This window comes from Colossoma macropomum, unplaced genomic scaffold (genome assembly GCF_904425465.1).
Source record: "Colossoma macropomum unplaced genomic scaffold, Colossoma_macropomum, whole genome shotgun sequence".
NCBI classification, from domain to species: Eukaryota; Metazoa; Chordata; class Actinopteri; order Characiformes; family Serrasalmidae; genus Colossoma; species Colossoma macropomum.
Genome location: NW_023495565.1, coordinates 806,155 through 823,733, shown reverse-complemented (window position 1 = coordinate 823,733; position 17,579 = coordinate 806,155). Strand labels below are relative to the sequence as shown.

Genomic DNA, 17,579 nt, shown 5'->3' with positions numbered 1-17,579 from the left:
AATTGATGTTTTGATGTGATCTATCCTGGTATTTTCCCGAAATATAATCAAGTTGGTATGTTTCTGACCATAAACGTGTTTAATTAATGATAATAATTTTAGTTGTTTAGTTCCATTCAAACCTATTCATTTTGGACTCGCTCACGCGCGCACTCTAGCCCATCTGTGGCGTACTACAGCGATGTTGGCCTCGAGGTCTTCTACAGTCTCGCGATATGTTGTAACCTATAATATCCCGCTCCGAGAGCGTGTCGTCCTTTCCTTTTTCACTTAGGTGGTGAAGGTGCAACAGTGATCGGTCGTCCCGAATCCGGGTTCATCCGACACCCTCACCAACTCAAGCCGAACTGAGCTCAGCTTCAACAGCAACACCATGCCTCCTAAATTCGACCCCAACGAGATTAAAATCGGTATGTTTTAAAAACGCCGACGTGTCGGTGGGTTTCCCAGCCTGCAGAGGCCTCGTCGGTTTCAAGGCCTCATGATGGATTCCTTCATTTTCTAGTCTTAAAAAAGCTTAGAAACGGGTTAATTATGGATTATGAACTGACTAACAGCCTCAGATGAGGTTTTGGATGAGCTGTAGGTTACGGTCCGAGTGAGCGAGTTAGCAGACTAGCCGGCTAAATATGTTTAACGTTATTTTAGCCTATGCTTTAACTTGCATCGTGTGTTTTATAACGAACGTTAGTTAGTTTTAGTGACCTTGGAGAATCGTTAGTTTATTTTGATAGGACTTGGGGTGTGTCCGCGGGTTATTAGATGTTAGAAACTACTAAACACGTGGTCAGTGCAGTGGGTTTAAGTTAGCTAGCACGTGAAAAGTACAGTGAGTCTGAAACATATTTGCACGTGAAGACACGAGATACCGCTGCTTGTGTCTCCACCGAGACCCCGCGGACTTAAAATTGCGTTCCATTCGAGTGATTAGCAAATGATCAAATCTTTCTTGAGCCAAATCAGGTGTTAAAACAGGAAAACCCCGAGCTGTGTAGTAAAGGCACGCGATCTATAGTGCTGTTAGGAAGCAGGGCTGTACACAAGGCTTTTATAGAAAGCAGTTTGAAACTTGTGGTGGTTCGGATTGTAAACCCGAGCAAGTTACTGATCAGCATAATCGAGTGGTGACATTTCATAGAAGTGGCGACCGTCTAAAACGAGTGTTTCCTTTCTGAACAATAAAGAATGGCAGGAAAAAAAACTCTAGGCTGGTAGTGGTGCAAAATCTGTATGAGCACCAGTCTGCCACTTGCTGCATTACACAAAAAGAAAGGCTTAGTCAGGTAGGGTCAGTATACATGGATTGACTTCAGAATATAACAGGGTTTGTGCAAGTGTTGTTGAAGATGGGGATTAAAATTTATATTAAGGTGTGGATTGATGGCTTTTAGGGAGTGTGGTGTGGATGTTTTGAGACTACTTTCTGGAAATTATATGGAATTGCAATGGAAAGAGTAGAAACTAGGGTTATGTTGAATCAATTAAGAAGCTTTAAGCAGATGCACTGATACCAAACAAATTAGGCATAAGATGATTTAAATATTATATAACTAGTTTACTAAACGATTGTTATGCAGGTGGATCTGTGTAACTGATATTGGTTCTTGCTCTCGTTTGTCAGAAATTAACGTGCCCCTTGAATTTTTAGAGGCTTTTTTCCTTTCTATATAGACAAATGTAAAGTTTGGCTGTATTGGGAATTTTTGGTTTGGCATGAAAGGTCTGTGTAGAGGTCTTCAAATCTGGGCCTTGAATCCAGTTTCTGATTTTGCAGTTAATCAGACTATTGATGTAGCTGATTGGCCATCTAATGTCATTCCTGTCAGTAACTACAAAATCCAGGATCAGAAGCCGGACTGAAGGTCTGGGTTTGAAGGACTAGTATAACGTCTGAAGAGCAGCCTCCCGCCACTGTGCTGGTCTGTACAAGTGACTTGGTATAGTCCAGTGGAGGCTAAGACCAAACCCAGCTCTAGGAAGCAGGACTGCCCTCTGTAATGGGTAGCTCTGTGCCGAAAGGCCTGGGATAAACTGTGGTACTAGTGTTTTTCTTTTCCCCAGTTGAGCGTAGTTCATCAGACAGGGTGCGTGCTATTAATTACCTGTATTTCATTATCTGTTTTACAGTGTACATGAGATGCACAGGAGGGGAGGTTGGTGCCACTTCCTCTCTGGCCCCCAAAATCGGACCTCTGGGTCTGGTAAGTTTTATTTTTCATATACTGTGTTCTTATCACTTGTTGACCAACTGCTTTCTGTGATTCTATTGTACATGATATAGCCATATTTAGCAGGACTCCTGAGTCGTATGGATAAGTTTGTACCAACCATTACAGAACATGAGGGGCTATTTTTCAGTATACATAAGACTTAACTGCTCAAGTTTGAGCTGCATACATGCATACACATGAAATCTACAGATTAGTTTTACAGTAGTTACTGATTCTTTCATAATAGTTGCTAACCTGGAAAAGGAATCTTCATGACTGACTTTGGTCCTTGCTGAAAGTTGAAGCTGTATTGCATGTTTATGGTGGTTTTTGCTCAGTTGGCTTTTTTTTGTGTAGACAAATGTTTTAAATGGGATTAATCGCACTACTTTTCTGGTGTATTTTTGTAAGTTGAGGGTATTTTGGTCTTGGCATGAAGGTTAATTGTTTGGTTTAACACTTGAGGAGCAGCTTCCCGCCACTATGCTAGTCTGTATGAGTGACTTGGCATATTCCAGTGGAGGCTAAAATCAAACCCCAGCTCTAGGAAGCAGGGCTGCCCTATCTAATGGGTAACTCTGTGCCAAAAGGCCTGGAATAAACAGTTTGCTACAGTATTTAGATGCTTGATTAATTGTATGTGTGTTAAGGGTGAGAACTGAACTTGGATCACAAGGAAAGGACTATTGCAACTCTTGTGTAGAGTTTAAGGGGTTAATGTGTGAAACTAAAGTATTTAATGGAGAGCATCGGTTTAGTTCAAGATTAGGTGTAATCTATCAGAGGGAAAACCTTTCTGTAACAGTGTCTTCTTGCTTATTCTTTGCTATCAATTTTTAGTCCCCCAAGAAAGTGGGTGATGACATTGCCAAGGCAACCGGTGACTGGAAGGGCCTGAGGATCACTGTCAAGCTTACCATCCAGAACAGACAAGCAGCAGTAAGACTTGCCATCTCAAGCACAATTTGAGCTGAATTAGTTTTACCAGGGAACAGTCTATAATGTAGTTTGTAAAATATTTGACTGGCCACTTTGTACAGGGTAAGGTGTCTATGCATGGGCATGTCTATATGAAATTTTGTTCAGGTATAAACAGGACTACTATTACTGAGGGAGCTCTAGGTTCAGGCAGCTACACAAGGCCACTCACCCCAGTTATTACTGTTAGACAGTAAAACATATAATTGCAAGGTAGTTCTGGATTAAAGTTAGATGTGTTCACTTACATTATGGTAAAGGTAAAACTAATCTAGCTTGAAGGTCAGTGAAACAGCATGAACACTGCAAAATTGTCCAGCAGAGGCCTTTTCAGTTTTTCTTCTTCCAGATTGAGGTGGTGCCCTCCGCCTCTGCTCTCATCATCAAGGCCCTGAAAGAGCCTCCCCGTGACAGGAAGAAGGTCAAGAACAGTAAGTTGCCTTTTTATGGTTCGGAAGCCCTGTTATCCATTTATGTCTTAAACAACACACTGGATGGCAGCCTCCCGCCTCTATGCTAGTCTTTAGGAGTGACTTGGTATAATCCAGTGGAGGTGTGACCCAGCTCCAGGAAGCAGGGCTGCCTAGTTTAATGGGTAACTCTGTGCCAAAAGGCTTGGAACAAGCCGTTTACTATGTTTGTTTTACTATTTAAATTTAAGTGTGTACTTCCAGCAAAACCTGTCAGAACAGAATGTAAATTGAATAAATGCAATTCAGTGTATAACTGTAATTACATAATTACATTTTCATAGTATAGCAGAACAAGTCACTTGACTTCTGCCCCCAAGTTAACTGTATAGCCCAGGAATACAGACTGCAAACTTAACTGTTGCACACTTCTTCTTGCAGTTAAGCATTCTGGCAGTGTTCCCTTCGATGAGATCATCAACATTGCCCGTATTATGAGGCCACGTTCCATTGCCAGGGAGCTCTCAGGTACATGGTGAATTTGTGCAATTTAAAGGAATACTTAAGTGTATTTCAGTCTAATCTTCTGCCATACTTGGATCTGTACTATGTGAAAATGAAACTTCTTAGAAGCCAGTTGACTTAAGTGTGCAGCTTGAGGAAAATACTGGCATATTGCCTTAATGGCCAGCCTCCCGCCACTGTGCTAGTCTGTTGGAGTGACTTTGTATAGTCCAGTGGAGGCTAAGATCAAATCCAGCTCTAGGAAGCAGGGCTGCCCAGTCTGGTGGGTAACTCTGTGCCGAAAGGCCTGGAACAATATGTCTGCAGATTGTATTTTAAATGTTTACTGCCTTAATACTTACAACTTAAATATTTCTTAAATATGTAGCCAGTTGTGTGTCTTCAGGTTGAAAGTTCAGTGAAATTTAATTCACATGGTTTGCCCTCTCCTAAGGAACCATCAAGGAGATTCTGGGCACAGCTCAGTCTGTGGGCTGCACCATTGATGGCCGCCTACCCCACGATGTCATTGATGACATCAATAGTGGCAAAGTGGAATGTCCATCTGTAAGTACTGGACAAGTGTGTTGGTCTGTGGATCATGCTTTTCCTAAAGGCGATTCTGTTTCTAAACTGTCCTTTCTCTTGCAGGAATAAAAGGTTGACAAGGAGTAAAGACAATAAAATTGTTAAATAAATACTTGTGGTGTTGGTCATCAATTCTATAAAAATTACCAGGTATTTTGCACAGTATTATATATATTTTAAGTTTAGTTTTCAAATTTGAAACTCAACACCTCATCCTACTCTTACTTCCGGCAATTATGTTTCTGTATAAGGGTTGGGGTTTCTTGTTTGGCTGAGTGCATTTGTGAGCAAGTCTGATTAAGCTAATTATTTAAAAATATTTGTAGAATTGTGGTAAATGACAATCTAATTTCTGAGCTGTTTTGAGTATCTTAAACTGTCTATGCTAGATATCCTATATTGCCACAAGTATTCACTCACCCATTCAAATTATTGACTTCAGGTGTTCCAATCACTTCCATGGCCACAGATGTAGAAAACCAAGCACCTAGGCATGCAGACTGCTTCTACAAACATTTGTGAAAGAATGGGTCGCTCTCAGGAGCTCAGTGAATTCCAGTGTGGTACTATGATAGGATGCCACCTGTGCAACAAGTCCAGTTATGAAATTTCCTCGCTACTAAATATTCCACAGTCAACTGCCCGTGGTATTATAACAAAGTGGAAGCGATTGGGAACGACAGCAACTCAGCCACGAAGTGGTAGGCCACGTAAAATGACAGAGCTGGGTCAGCGGATGCTGAGGCGCATAGTGCGCAGAGGTCGCCAATTTTCTGCAGAGTCAATCACTGCAGACCTCCAAACTTCATGTGGCCTTGAGATTAGCTCAAGAACAGTGCGTAGAGAGCTTCATGGAATGGGTTTCCATGGCCGAGCAGCTGCATCCAAGCCTTACATCACCAAGCGCAATGCAAAGCGTCGAATGCAGTGGTATAAAGTGCCACCGCTGGACTCTAGAGCAGTGGAGACATGTTCTCTGGAGTGACAAACCATGCTTCTCTGTCTGGCAATCCGATGGATGAGTCTGGGTTGGCGGTTGCCAGGAGAACGGTACTTGTCTGACTGCATTGTGCCAAGTGTAAAGTTTGGTGGAGGGGGGATGATGGTGTGGGGTTGTTTTTCAGGAGTTGGGCTCGGCCCCTTAGTTCCAGTGAAAGGAACTCTTAATGCTTCAGCAGACCAAGAGATTTGGACAATTTCATGCTCCCAACTTTGTGGGAACAGTTTGGGGGATGGCTCCTTCCTGTTCCAACATGACTGCACACCAGTGCACAAAGCAAGGTCCATAAAGACATGGAAGAGTGAGTTTGGTGTGGAAGAACTTGACTGGCCTGCACAGAGACCTGACCTCAAACCGATAACACCGGGATGAATTAGAGCAGAGACTGTGAGCCAGGCCTTCTCGTCCAACATCAGTGTCACTTTTGGAAGAATGGTCAAAAATTCCCATAAACACACTCCTAAACCTTGTGGAAAACCTTCCCAGAAGAGTTGAAGCTATTATAGCTTCAACATCATATCTTATCCTATGGATTAAGAATGGGATGTAACTCAAGTTCATACATGTGAAGGCAGACGAGCAAATACTTTTGGCAATATAGTGCAAGTCCTTCTAAATCTTGGGAGGTCCTGATCGGACACTCCTGACTTAAGGTCAAGTGAGTGAGATGATTTTGCTTAACGTTCAATTCTGTGAAACTCCTAAGAAAAATATCCCTAATGTGTCTGTTGAGCAAGTGTTGGATATCCCCTGTGAAAGGTATCTATGACCACTGATTTTTTTTAAATTATGTATTTTCTCTAATTAGCAATATTCAAATCTATGCACAATGTAAGCACATCCATTATAAAAAACTTTAATATAAAATGCAGCCAAGTATGGGCTAAGTTCTACAAAAGTACAAATTTATTTCAACATACAAAAGCATGTCAGGGCTGGATAGACCCTAAACCGACATCAATTCCACCAATGTGCCCCTACCTACTTCAGATGAAAAATTTTACAAAGGGAAAAGTATCAAAACAGCCCTGCCTTGGTTGCAATAATGTGCATTTTCTGCATTCCCTGAATTGTTGGATGCATTTTTGTTCCAGGAGGTACTGCCAGATTTTCAATCTTGTGATTCTGTTCATTTTTTCTGTAAGAACACGAAGCACCATAAGTGGATGATATTTTCTTTTTCTGAATAGTAGAGCTTCAGAGCAATGAACCAAGAACATCACCATACCAAAAGGGGGGGGGGGAGATCCATCTTAACCAAAGACATCTAGAGTCTCAACCTTAGGCTGTCCTTGTAGCTGCATTTATGAGTCTATGTTGCAAGACAACAAAGACTGAAGCTGTTGATATTCAAAAAAAGGTTATGGCTACTAATTAACATTGTCAATGACATGATGCTAATTGGTACCCATTGCCTTAGTCACTTCTTAGTCATGTTAGCAAGCGTTACCAAGCTATTCCCTATTTTCCACTCTTACTGGAAAATACATAGACACTACAGCTATCATACAGTGAATATATAAAATATAGTTGCAGATCAGAGAACCTGCAGCCCTGCAACACAGACTCTACTTAACAGAAACAGTCAAAGAAGGTATAAACAGGATCACTATCAACACACTCGATCAGGGCCATGTTAAAGCAAACTGTTGCTAGCATTCAAGTCCTTGTTACTTTTTAAATTCTCTGAGATTTGTATGAAATGACCTTATTTTATTATAAAGACCATGTGCTGGCTGCTTGTTTCCTCCTCCTCCTGTTTTCTCCATAAAGTGGACACTACCATCAAAAATAGAGTTCCTTAAGAACAAGGCCGGATAGAAACGTTGCTGAACTTCTGCTGTTCCCCTCAGTTTTCTACATCATCCTCCTCGCCTTCATTCTCTCCGTCATCATCTTCCATGTGCTCCTCTTCGTCCTCCTCTTCCTCTCTGCTCTTGTCATTCTCCTCTGTACCATTTTTCTTCTCTTTGTCCTTCCTTTTCTGTTCTGATGCCTCTTTTTTGCCTTTCTGTCCTTTCTTATAGGCTGTTGAGTGAAGGAGAGCAGTTTAGATGTTAGGGCTTAAAAAACAGTGAAATACACCTAGCAACAATAAATATGATAATCATACTGCTAAAACTGCAGATTTTAAAATGATACTGATTGTGTGATTGCATTATTTAGTTAACTGAACCTCAATTATGTTACAAAAGCATGAATTTGAATAGTCAGCAGGGGGAATGTGGTCTGTCAGAATATTTTGCAGACTTTGCAAGTTCACAATACACTGTGTCCACTACACAACTGTCACATGTCTAAAGCAGAATTCCTCAACTGGAGGCCCCTGTCACTGCACAGTTCTGTCTAAATATGTAGTACAAACACAAGTATAGACATGGACACTACAGCTACAAGAGGTGCACAAAATAAAAGAAACACCACATGAAATACTCATACTCACTGGCCATTTTATCAGAAATACCTACCACACAGGCGCACTCTGAAGTCTCATCAGTTACTTTGTAGATGTACAATTACTGACTGTAGCCCATCTGTTGCTGCACAATTTATCAGGCCTCCTAGACCCCATCCATCCAGCAACAGAAAGGACCATCACACGACCACCACTGACCAGATATTATTTGTTTGGTGGACTACTCTCAGCAGAAATACTGACATGGTATTGTGTCTAATAAAGTGGCTTGCAGTGTCTGATAAACTTGTACAGGTGCAACACAAACTAAGGTGCAACAACCATTTGACCATTAATCTGACGTCCACCGTCCAAAGAGTATCAGGTACCCCTGCACCCCCCAACCTTTTGACATACCAGGCAGCTGGGGGGTGATAAATTTATCAATAGGTGGGCTACAGTCTGTAATTTTAAACCTGTGCACCCCCTGTAGGCACTACCTGGGACCTCCATGACTGAAGACTATTTGCCTACACACAAACACTGGGCCTATGTGAAAGCAGCCAAAAGTGTTTGGACTCCCAGTGGCTACCTTCAAGAGCCTCCCGCAGGGGTGGTAAGAAACGCTCAAATTCCATCTCTTCCATAGCTGCCATCACGTCCCCAGCATTGAGCGTCTTCCTTTTGGCCTTCATGGCAAAACTATTCGCACTGGTGATTAAATAAAATCACAAGTCACACATTTATTTTTGTATTTGAATTGTTGACTACTGCATTATGCAAGAGAGTTACACATTGAACTATGATCTTCAGACATACCATGATGTTGCGTAGAGGACAAATACACTGGCAGCCTGTGATATTGCCCTTCTCGCCTCTTTGGACACGTTTACCCCGTCTGGCAACTGAAAGAACAAATACGAGAAAATTACAGTTACTATAGCTACATGCTCTGATTACAAGTTACAAAGCCAACCACACAGTCCGCCTATGTCTAACTTTGTTACTACATAAAATTGAACTTTGCCAGCTCTGTTTTACATTTTCGCCCTCCTATAAATCCAAGCCTACGGATTTGGAAATTTAACCTCGCAAAAAAAAAATGGTGAATTGAACAGGTGTCACGTCTCACTGGCGTTGTGCCATATAAATGAGCGCATGTGAAGGGTAATGAAAGACCACTTCATCACAAAACCCCGATAAATCGTAAATTTAAAGGCACATCAGCTTTCTGATAATTTTACTTACAGCCTCTTTGATGATGCGGGTGATAACGGCGTTGGGAAGGTTCAGGTCCTCCGGTCTCTCGGCCATACTCAACGGGAGCTAACCAGTTTAGCTAAATTAACGTGGGGCTAGCTTTCTGTTAACTTGTTTAATTGTACAAAACTAAACCTAAATTTGTGTTTGAAGAAATAGGGGAGTGTTTCCGAACGCTGCAAAGTCAATGAAATATTAAGGTCCTTTTGAAAGGATACATCAAAACAGTCCGCCAAAACTATTAGCCAAGTTAGCGAACTAAGTTAGCCAATTAGCTTACTGTCTGGTTGGAATGTATTGGTACACGCCACACAGCAGCGGTAACTATACCGAATAAAAAACGACTGCAGTCTGATAGCTAATGTATCGTATAGCTCCACAGCTGTACAGTGTTAATAATGATTTTGTTCTCTTCAGATTAGAGTATATTCGTAGTTCTGAGTGGACTAACGTTAAAGTGAAAGAAACTCGCTTGTTCGTGTTCTGTCCCGCTAGAACATCCAAACCTGAGAGTTCAACCTTCCACCTTTGCACTCTCACACGCGACGTCACACAACACAACCAATAGAGGGCAAGCGAGATTTATTAAAAGTCTTATTTTATTTGTATTTTATTTTATTTATTTATTCTAACAGTAACAATTAGTTTATACATTAGTAAAATAGTATAATTGCATGCTGTATATATATATATATATATATATATTCTCCATTTGAAATAGGAAACCATGTCACAAAGGTCAGTAAGTGCATTTACACAGCTGACCTAAGATTAAATAACACATTTCCCTTCTGATTTCTTTAATTTTTCCTTTTTTTTAATTATGTTTCATATTCGCTCTACATATGGGAAACAGCTCACAACCAATTTTTAACATGTGAGAAATCACTTGTGATATAAAACAATATTTTTAAAAGTTCCTTAGGAAATAACTTAGGAAGTTTAGTTTAACTTAGGAAATTGTACATGTACTATATACATCATTAACATTATACTACAATACAAAATGTATTTTATTTAAAAATTACATTTGTCACAGATTTTGTTGTTATGTGCTCTAATGGTGGAGTAATAGAAATCTTGTCAAAATAATGCCATAAATCATTTATATCAGAGTCAAAGGCTTTATAGGCACTGTAGAGATTGAGATAGGGCTGCTTACTTGGCAAAAAACAAGAGACATGCCGTTCTCAGTCCTGAGACTGGATAGTTTAAAAACAAATGTTTTGTTATGAAACATGTTCTCTGTTGCCTACTAAGCAACATAATACATTTTTTGTTTACTGCTAAGCAAATAATATTCAATGTCCAGTATCCTGGAATATTAAGAGTATCTTAAATGAATTAATTGGATAATTAATTTTGCCCGGATTTTTATCTCAGTAGTTCAGTTTCCATGTTTTTTGCACTATGTTTTTAAACTTTTTTTTAATCAGTATACGGAAGTATGTTAAAATATATAAAAGGTAGGGGGTTTTGTGCGTGTGTATCAATGACCTTTGTTAACATGATTATTCAAATTGAATTTCTTTAATAAATACAGTCATGTTAAATGTAAATTAAAAAATAAATAAATTTATGACAAAAAGAATGCATCATTAAAGGGTAAATTGACTGAACTGTGCATTTTACATTAAAATATATCAAAATACATTTGGAATTAAGCTCTCCATATATATATATATATATATATATATATATATATATATATATATATCATTGATATATATACATATCAAGCTTAAATGTGTGTGTGTGTGTGTGTGTGTATATATATATACACACACACACATTTAAGCTTGATATGCATTGATATGCACAATAGAACATTGTTATGTACAGTTATATTAATTAAGTTAGAGACAGTTATGAAAAATGAATGTCACTGTATGCTGAGATTTTTGCTGAACTCATTAACAGTCTACAGGGTTTTCTTTGGGACTTTATAGTTTTGCCCAGTTTGAGCCATTTGCAGTTCAGAGCTGGTGATCGGTCTGTTTATCTCAAACTCAGATCGTGTGAAACGGCATTAGTTGAAAATGGGCAAAGGCCTTGAAAGCAGTGTCTAATGTGTTTTCTGTGATGTCAGCTCCCCCTTACTGTTTTATCATGGTTGCACGAAAACCTGTACTGTGGTTGTTTTAGTATTGGCAAGGCATGCTGAGTGTATATGATGGTCACGTAGCATTTTAATAGTCATTAACTCAAAGGTCAACACTGAATTCCAGTTGGGTTCAACAATTTTATGCTCGCATGGCTAAATGAACATAAGGAATGATTATTTAAGACTATGCTGAGGCTCTACGGTTGTTTCCAAGACTTTTCCCAGATGGACATGTGTGTGTGCTTTCGTGAGAATGAATGTGAGGAAAATTGCACTGCTTTGACTCGAGGCCTTGTTGTACAAGCATGGGCAGCTCGGTATGGATGCTGCACAAGGGCATTTGTTTACAGAATAGTAATCAAGTAATACAAAAAATAAATGTAATGACACTGCCATTTGGTATCGCAACTACACAATGTTGTAGGGCTGCATTTTGCTGGCAGGTTTTTCACTTAATTTCACCACGTATGTTACACATACAAGGAATTTGTCTTGGTGAGCACACACATGTATGAACATGTAACATACCGAACAGACCAGACAAACACATAGGCAATTAATAAATGTTTAACTAAAGGAGAAATAAAATAAGAATAGAATAAATAGATCAGAGAATGAGAAAAATACTGAAGAGCCAATGTGAGAGGAGCTTAAAGAGATGTGTGAACATCTGTACACGTGCAGATGTGAATATCTATCAAAATGTTGGTCTTGGGAGGCCTTGTAATAATTAATTGACAGAATTTTACAGGATGATATGAAAATTAAAAAAAAATAACATCTGTACAGTTGTACAAATAAACATAATCTTTCAGAGGAGTTACGTTGTTACACAGTAATGGAGGTTTATTGGTTTCGATAGGTGTCGATTGTAATGAGCCGGTACAGCTCTGGGGAAAAAGCTCTTAGCATATCTGGTTGTGCCTGTTTTGATGGACCTAAATCTTCTACCACAGGGAAGTGGCTGAAAGTGTTGATGTCCAGGATGAGAGGGGTAAGCTGTAATTTTGCCAATGCACTTCATCACCCTGCTGCTGTAGATGTCCTGAAACGTTGATAGACGACATCCCATGATCCTCTCCGGTGTTCTGATTATGCACTGGAATTTAGCTCATTTCTGTGATGGTTATGGATGATGTGAGGATGGACCTGATGATCATTGTGTAGAACTGCATCATCAAGTTCTGTGGCAAGTTAAATTTCCTCAGCTGGCTTAGGAAGACCATGCTCTGCTGTGCTTTCTTGTCAAGGGAGACTGTGTTCCTCTCCCACTTCAGGTCCCTGGATATGATGGTGCCCAGGAACTTAAGTGACTCCACAGTGGAAACCACAGAGCCATTGATGTTGATGGGGGTAGGGGAGGAGGGTGACGAAGTCCACCATCATCTCTACAGTGTACAGCAGCATGTGTTCAGCAGCAGGTGGTTGCTGCTGCACCAGCACACCAGCTGCTTGACTTCCTTTCTGTAGGCGGCCTCATCCCTTTTGGCTTTGAGGCCCACCACAGTAGTGTCATCTGCAAACTTCACAGCTGGTTCCTTAGAGACGCAGTCATTGGTGTAGAGTCTGAAGAGAAGGACTGAGAGCACACAACCTTGTGTGTCCGGGGGTCTGACGTGTGTTTCCCAACCCGCACCTGGTGTCTCCTGTTTGTGAGGAAACCCATAATCCCCTGGCAGATTGGATCTGGCACAGACAGCTGGGATAGTTTGAACTGTGGCTCTGGCACTATGTGTTGAAAGCTGAGCTGAAGACTATAAACAGAAGTGTAATGTAGGTCCGAGGACTGTCTAGATGCTGTAGCATGAAATGTGAGGCCAAGATGAACGCAGAGAACAGACCTGCTAGCTCTGTACACAAACTGCAGGGGATCCAGCAGAGGGTTTGTAATGGCTTTCAGATGGGCTAGGACCAGGCATTCAAAGACCTTCTTGACTTCAGAGGTCAGGGCTACCGGTCTGTAGTCATTTAGTCCTGTAATTTTGGGACTAGAATGATGGTTAAAATTTTAAAGCATGTGGGAACGTGTTTGGGTCCACTTGTCCACTTAAGAGGAAAGAGTCACTGCAAATCAATACAAAGTTATCCTAATGGGAGTGCTCTCTCCTAGGATGAAAATGCCCCCATCTACAGTGCACAAAGGGTCACTAAATGGTTTAATGAGTGTGGAAATGACGTAAATGACGTAAATCATATGCTATGGCCTTCACAGTTACAAGCTTTTTACGTTATTCCAGCTTCATTTAGAGCTGAGATTGCGGTCTGTTTTCTCTGTTCCCCTTTTCAAATGTTTCCAGTGATGATTAGTGCAGGCTTTTTCAAACACTTCACTCAAACAAGTGAGTAAAAGAGTATATTAGTTTTTGATAAAGGATGAAACATCACATATTTCATTTATTTAGCCAGACAAGCCAATTTAATTACAAGCAAATTTATATTTACAGTTGTAGTCCTGCAAGAACAATGTGCTGATGTCTATCATCATGTCTTGATTGCAAAAAATGCATGAATACATGAAAAATCAATGAATCAATAAATAATGAATTAATTAAGTAACATATAAAATAATAATAATTAAGTAACATTTTGCATTAGTTTTAGCTCTTGGTAGTGGGCTTACAGTTGGACCCTAGTGTATTTCTATTTTTTTTAATGTGTTCATGAAGCATCTCTCTGCAAGCACACAGATCCAGTATAATTTATGCAACCCATGTTACATGTGTGGTCTTGCTCAGCATAAAGTTCTAACATTTTACATTTGGAATTTTCACAAAGGGAGTGGCTGTCTCATTCCATCAACACTCTAAAATAACCTTCTAGTCATACAATTGAGTCATAGTTGATTGTGGCTAACGGCAAAGAATTTCCATGACTTTTTTATCTGCCATTTTCCCTTTGTTGCAATGCCCCTCATCAAAATGTGTTGAGGTTGGTTTGATATATTAACTCACAGGGCAATTAACACGTTTTAACAGCGTGCCGTCTTTTATTGCAATTTGTTTCATTCATTTTTCCACTCTTTTCAGGGTGGTTTAATTAAAAGGCCGCATAAGTTGCACTGAGGAGTTGAGGCATGCCCTTAAAATATTAACATGATCTAAGACATGATAATGGTAGAAGCTGCGTTTTATGATTATATGGTTTTTATAATGGTTACAAGTGAGGATTTAGGTGGGAAAAGCGGCACACAGCTGGCTTCAAAAGGGTGAACTCTCCACACAGAAAAAGTTTCAAGTTATTTTCATGTTATTGTCATCTAATAGACTTTGTAGTATTAGGTAACGCTATATACAACCTCTTACTTTCTTTAAAAACACTAGCTTCAGTCAGTAACACTATATAATATCTCTTATTTTCATCAAAAAAAATCTAGCTGCAGTAATGCTATGTTTGACTTGGAAGTTAAAGCTCGAAGTGCGACCTACGAACTGGGAGAAAAATTATGGATGCTTCCATGAGGGCAACAAGCTAGCCAGCTAGCATTAGTGATATGAGTGATATCGTTCATGAGGTATACCTTCTCAAAACAGTGAACAATAAGGTCAAGGTCATAGATTTGGCTGACTACTGTGTCTATATTTTAATTAAAAGAAAGCAAATACTACTATGAACTCATTCAAAAGTAGAGAAGTAATTATTATTTTACAAAGTAATTATTATTAATCTTCACAGTGGTTGAGCAGCCATGTTGAAATGATTTCATATGCTGAACCTTACAATTTTCCAAGGAGGAATTCTAAGTTGAGGAGGCGTTCTGTTTTTTCTAGTTAGATGCTGGAAAATTACAAGTTAGAGCTTTAGTTCCATGCCCTAAGAGCTTTAGTTCCTTGTTACAGTACATAACTAGTTACAGTACATAACACCAAGGATTGAGCTTATATTTTCAGTATATGGGTGCAAGCAACAGATATTGGGTAAACTCTACAGTAACCAATTACAAATAAAATAAAATTGTAAATGAAAGTACAGCAACAAAAGATTAGAACAAAAGCTATTTTTGTAAAAAAAAAAATGTTGATAAGTATGTGTTAGCTAGCTATTTTCCCACCACAAAGCATTCAACTGATTAACGCTGCTTGAAAAAACAGCATAGACTAGCATGGCTGTAACCAGCAAAACCAGCATATGTTTTGTTGTGGATGTTGCTATGCTGGTCTGCAGCAATGAAAACTGTTATGCTGATCACCACCAAAACCAGCATATGTGGTGTTTTGGACACTGATATGCTGGCCAACCAGCATGCCGATGGTGGGTGATCTGCTAGACCAGCACTAGATGAACATAAACCATTTTTTTTTTTCAGCACAGAATTTAACTAGCTAGCTAGGCTCCTAGCTGATAATCTGACTTCTGTCCTTTAATATCCCAGCATTATTACATACTAAGGCTTATTATTCAGTAACTACAGGGACTTTAATGTAAACTGGCTGAGCTATTCTTAGGTTATAGAAGTGTGTAATTGGGCCCACCGGCAGGCCCTGGCCATTTAAGGGGTTAACTTACCCAACTGCATGCCTGCCAGCTGCTTGATCCTTACTATAAAATGTTTTAGTTACTTTGTATATTGGTTTCTAATACACAGTTATGTCCAAAATGATACAGACAGTGCTAATTAGTGAATTCAGCTACTTTAAGACGCACCCATTTTTGACACATGCATTCAATTGTGCACACACAGATTGTATAATAAATCAAATGCAATCAAATTCTCACAGCAACGTTCCAACATCTAGTGTGCAGACTTTTCAAAGCGGTAGAGGCTGTTAGGGCAGCCAAGGGTGGCAATCTTCATTAATTCATCATTTATTAATAAAGTTTCATGAGCAGATATCTACAAATTTTTGGACAAATACTGTAATTTGGTCACTGTTCAGCGACAAATCAGCACCACTCCTTCTGTCAATGGCATGCTTGCCAAAGTCAGACAAAGGTGCTAGAATGTCCAGCACTCTGGCACATAAATCACAGTTCTATAATGCGGGGAAATTCATATTCAGACACTTTTGTTTTTGTTATTTGGTATACTTCCAGTGCATGTATCCACTTCAAATTTACACACATAGTGTCTTTTGACTTTGAACGAAAATGTATGTATTCATAAGCATAAACAAAGAAATGTTTAAAAACTGATGTTGCAGGATGCTTTACATTATGCAACTAAAGTTGCATAAAAAAAAATTCACAGAAAGTTACCCCTATATAAATTTCCCACTTAACTTAGGGCTTGCATTACATAGTGAAATTTTCATGCAGTTTCATAACGTAAAGCACCCTGCAGCTCATTTTAAAACTAGACTGCAAAAGTTGCAAGTGTCCCAACTTCATGGAACAAGTTTCATGAAACAGTCGAAACAGCACATGATCATGTTGAATGACATACTTTCAAACCTTTGATTTCACTGGATCAGTGAACAAGACAAAAAACACAATGGTTCACTATAAAATCTCACCAGACAAAGGCTACTGTATTCCTCCCTGAATGAAGACATGAAGACATAGCTATTTTTTCTCTGGAATCTATTCACAGGTAAGTACTTTTTCCCTTCTTATTTAATTTATTTACTCAATGAAACCTTTTTTGGACTTCCTCCATTACTGTTCGGAAATATAACAGTGATTAAACTGTTTAATTACATTGCTAACGCAAGCAACATTACCTCTTAACATTTTTAAATAAAACATTTTATATTCAACATTAAGTTTCTTTTTTCTTTTTTTTTTTTGCTCCCTGCAGGTTTGCTCTTGTTGACAGTTCAACCTCAACTTTCCAGCTTAAACACTATCAATTAATATAGGCTATTAAAAACAGCATGTGTCTGTCGGTTTGAATATGAAATGTCCCCATTACATAGAAAGTTCTTGCATATATTGTGGCGGAGGGCAGCTCCGTCACAGATACCATTGATGCAGAGGGCAATATTGGAATTTTAGACAGACATTAACCGCCATCAACATGTCTTCTCCTAGAAAGTCCCTGCTTATTTCAGCAAGACAATGCTAGGCCTTATTCTGCATGTGCTACAACAGCATGGCTTTGGAGACACAGAGTGTGTGTGCTTGACTGGCCTGCCTGCATCATTACTGGTCATGAAGAGGAGAATCAGACAACAACAACCACAGACTGTTGAGC

The 17,579-nt window shown here is 39.4% G+C and overlaps 2 protein-coding genes and 3 non-coding genes across 5 annotated transcripts; 4 read left to right on the top strand and 1 right to left on the bottom strand.

Annotated features, from left to right (window-relative positions):
* The first annotated feature begins 223 nt into the window (after positions 1–223).
* rpl12 (ribosomal protein L12) lies at positions 224–4,802 on the top strand. Its single transcript, XM_036562920.1, has 7 exons — positions 224–410; positions 2,128–2,201; positions 3,051–3,149; positions 3,538–3,619; positions 4,040–4,126; positions 4,557–4,669; positions 4,754–4,802. Exons 1-7 carry the CDS (start codon positions 374–376, stop codon positions 4,757–4,759), a joined length of 498 nt encoding a protein of 165 aa, XP_036418813.1. The 5' UTR covers positions 224–373; the 3' UTR covers positions 4,760–4,802.
* Positions 1,905–2,032, top strand: LOC118802472. The gene has a single exon (XR_005006682.1). It is a non-coding gene; the product is annotated as a small nucleolar RNA SNORA65 (small nucleolar RNA).
* On the top strand, positions 2,685–2,813 carry LOC118802473. The gene has a single exon (XR_005006683.1). It is a non-coding gene; the product is annotated as a small nucleolar RNA SNORA65 (small nucleolar RNA).
* On the top strand, positions 4,293–4,420 carry LOC118802471. The gene has a single exon (XR_005006681.1). It is a non-coding gene; the product is annotated as a small nucleolar RNA SNORA65 (small nucleolar RNA).
* A 1,777-nt stretch (positions 4,803–6,579) lies between the features above and the next one.
* Positions 6,580–9,896, bottom strand: pole3 (polymerase (DNA directed), epsilon 3 (p17 subunit)). The gene is made up of 4 exons (XM_036562918.1): positions 9,334–9,896; positions 8,905–8,990; positions 8,678–8,796; positions 6,580–7,718 (listed from the first exon to the last, which is right to left on the bottom strand). The coding sequence occupies exons 1-4, from the start codon at positions 9,397–9,399 to the stop codon at positions 7,540–7,542; spliced, it is 450 nt and encodes a 149-aa protein (XP_036418811.1). The 5' UTR covers positions 9,400–9,896; the 3' UTR covers positions 6,580–7,539.
* Positions 9,897–17,579: the final 7,683 nt, after the last annotated feature.